Source organism: Penaeus japonicus, unplaced genomic scaffold (genome assembly GCF_977035675.1).
Source record: "Penaeus japonicus unplaced genomic scaffold, GWHDUDI00000001_assembly GWHDUDI00000028, whole genome shotgun sequence".
NCBI classification, from domain to species: domain Eukaryota; kingdom Metazoa; phylum Arthropoda; class Malacostraca; order Decapoda; family Penaeidae; genus Penaeus; species Penaeus japonicus.
In genome coordinates, this window is record NW_028234430.1 from 2,682,022 (window position 1) to 2,684,086 (window position 2,065).

Consider the following 2,065-nt stretch of genomic DNA (forward strand, 5'->3'; position numbering starts at 1 on the left):
CGCTTGAGAACCGTGCAGATGGCGTTTCCTGACCGAGTTCGTTTATAAGCCGCGAAAACTGCCATCTATCCAGACGAACCGTGAACAAGATGGCGTCGCTCTGGAGTCTGCTTTCTATTACTGTCTTTGCCGTCGGTTTGGTGAGTTTTACACGACGTAGGATGGGTTTAACTTTCGGTTTAGGATTTTCGGTTCGGTTAGGATTATCGAGTGTGATGATGGGTATAGGAGAGCGATTACTTATTGACGGAGGGACAGCGATGGGGGAGAGGATTCCTTATGTTTACCTTATCCTTTTGAGATGTAGTGAGCATTTGTGTCAATAAAATTATCAAAGTCATTGGCGGTTAGTGCATGTGAGTTGTGGGTGTAGATGGCGGGTGGAGGGGATACGTACCCCCCCCCCTCCCCATATTCAGAAGGATACTGATCTGCTCCTTCACCCCCCCCCCCTCTGCCTTCCTTCTGATGCGAAGGAAACAAAATCCAGTAGATAGTTTTAAGTGGGTGTTGGAGTGTTGAAATCATTGGGTTCTTCAAAAGACAAAACAATTAGATACTTGTAGCAATATATATATATATATATATATATATATATATATATATATATATATATGTGGGGGGGGGGGGAGATAGGCAGATAGACAGAGAGAGAGAGAGAGAGAGAGAGAGAGAGAGAGGGAGAGAGAAGAAAGAAATGTGTGTGTATGTATATTTATATGCCTATTTTGAAAGCTTTTACCAATAAAAGGAAGTTTATTTGTAATAGCGATATTGTAGTGATATTTTCCCATAAACCCTTGGTTCCTAATGTGGAAATGCGCGATGGTGTCCTTATCAAAAGAGTAAGCATACTTATCATTTGATTATTGTATGTGATTTGGTTCTTCTTCTCAACTTGAAAAAAAGAATCTAGCGCCCCTGTATTTGGGTATATGTGAACTACGATCTATACGTTTATTTATTTATTTATTTATTTTTTGTAGTAAACACAGGGTCGCAGGTATCAGACACTAGGGTCGGCCTTTGGAGGCACAATTAGGAACAATTTTGGAAGACCGAACTTGCACCAAGACTTATTGAATCATAGAAATGCAAAAAAAAAGTCTATCATAGGTTTTATAACTTAATACTAGAATGGTAAGCAATAAAAATGTATAAAAATGTCTATTGTAAATTTTATATCTCAATACTAGAATGGTAAGCAATAAAAATGTACCCTTAATTAAACAATGCATGCGAGTTAATAGGTTGCATAGGTTGCGCGTGTCCCAATTGGCTTGAGGCCGGCACTGCCACACAAGAGAGCCCCGACTAACATAGGACATTTTCATTCTGGTGCTAATTCTCACATTTATTAATTCTGCCTATTAAGTCAGAATCAAGGAAAGAAGAATGCCCTCTTAATTAATCAAAAGCTGTCAATGATAAAAGTAGTGTTTAAATATATCATCAAATGGGGACCATCTTTTCAGGGGGGGAAGAGGGAGGGGCGGGGCTTCTCTCGTAAGGCTCCTGAATAAACATACACAGTTCCATAGATTAAATCTGTTGTACAGTCCATGCATTTCCATCAATATTTCAGATCCATATTCGATCTTAGAGTAAACATCGTGGATTAAGTGGAATTAAGTGGATTATAAGTGGATTATAAGTATCCGTATTATTGACTAAAGAGACGCGAGGAGTCGATCTTCCAGAGACCCGTCGATTAATGAAGTGACATCCCTCAAGATAATCCTAATCATCAGTATTCTTCATTAGGGCGTCTGCCACGGCAAATTATGCTTTCCTGACTGCTCGGGGATGAGGGAGGGAGACAAGGTCCCGGATCCTACGAACTGCTTCCGTTACTACTACTGCAGCGATCCCGAAGGAACGGGCGAACTGATCCACTCCTCTGATCCCCTGGACTGTCCCGAAGGGTGAGTCACTAGGTATAAGTCCCGAAGGGTGAGTCACTAGGTATAAGTCACGGGTGAGTCACTAGGTATAAGTCCCGATATTTATGCCAAATGTAGATATCTTGGTTGTAAAGAAGGGATAAACGTATCTATTATCTATC

At 40.6% G+C, this 2,065-nt stretch overlaps 1 protein-coding gene across 1 annotated transcript in view; it reads left to right on the forward strand.

Annotated features, from left to right (window-relative positions):
* The window catches only part of LOC122246634 (uncharacterized), a 3,551-nt gene continuing 1,486 nt past the window's right edge, over nt 1-2,065 (forward strand). The window contains exons 1-2 of the mRNA XM_043005315.2: nt 1-140; nt 1,765-1,925. Coding sequence (XP_042861249.2) covers nt 90-140; nt 1,765-1,925 — 212 coding nt within the window. The 5' untranslated portion in view covers nt 1-89. The remainder of the gene's footprint in view (nt 141-1,764; nt 1,926-2,065) is intronic.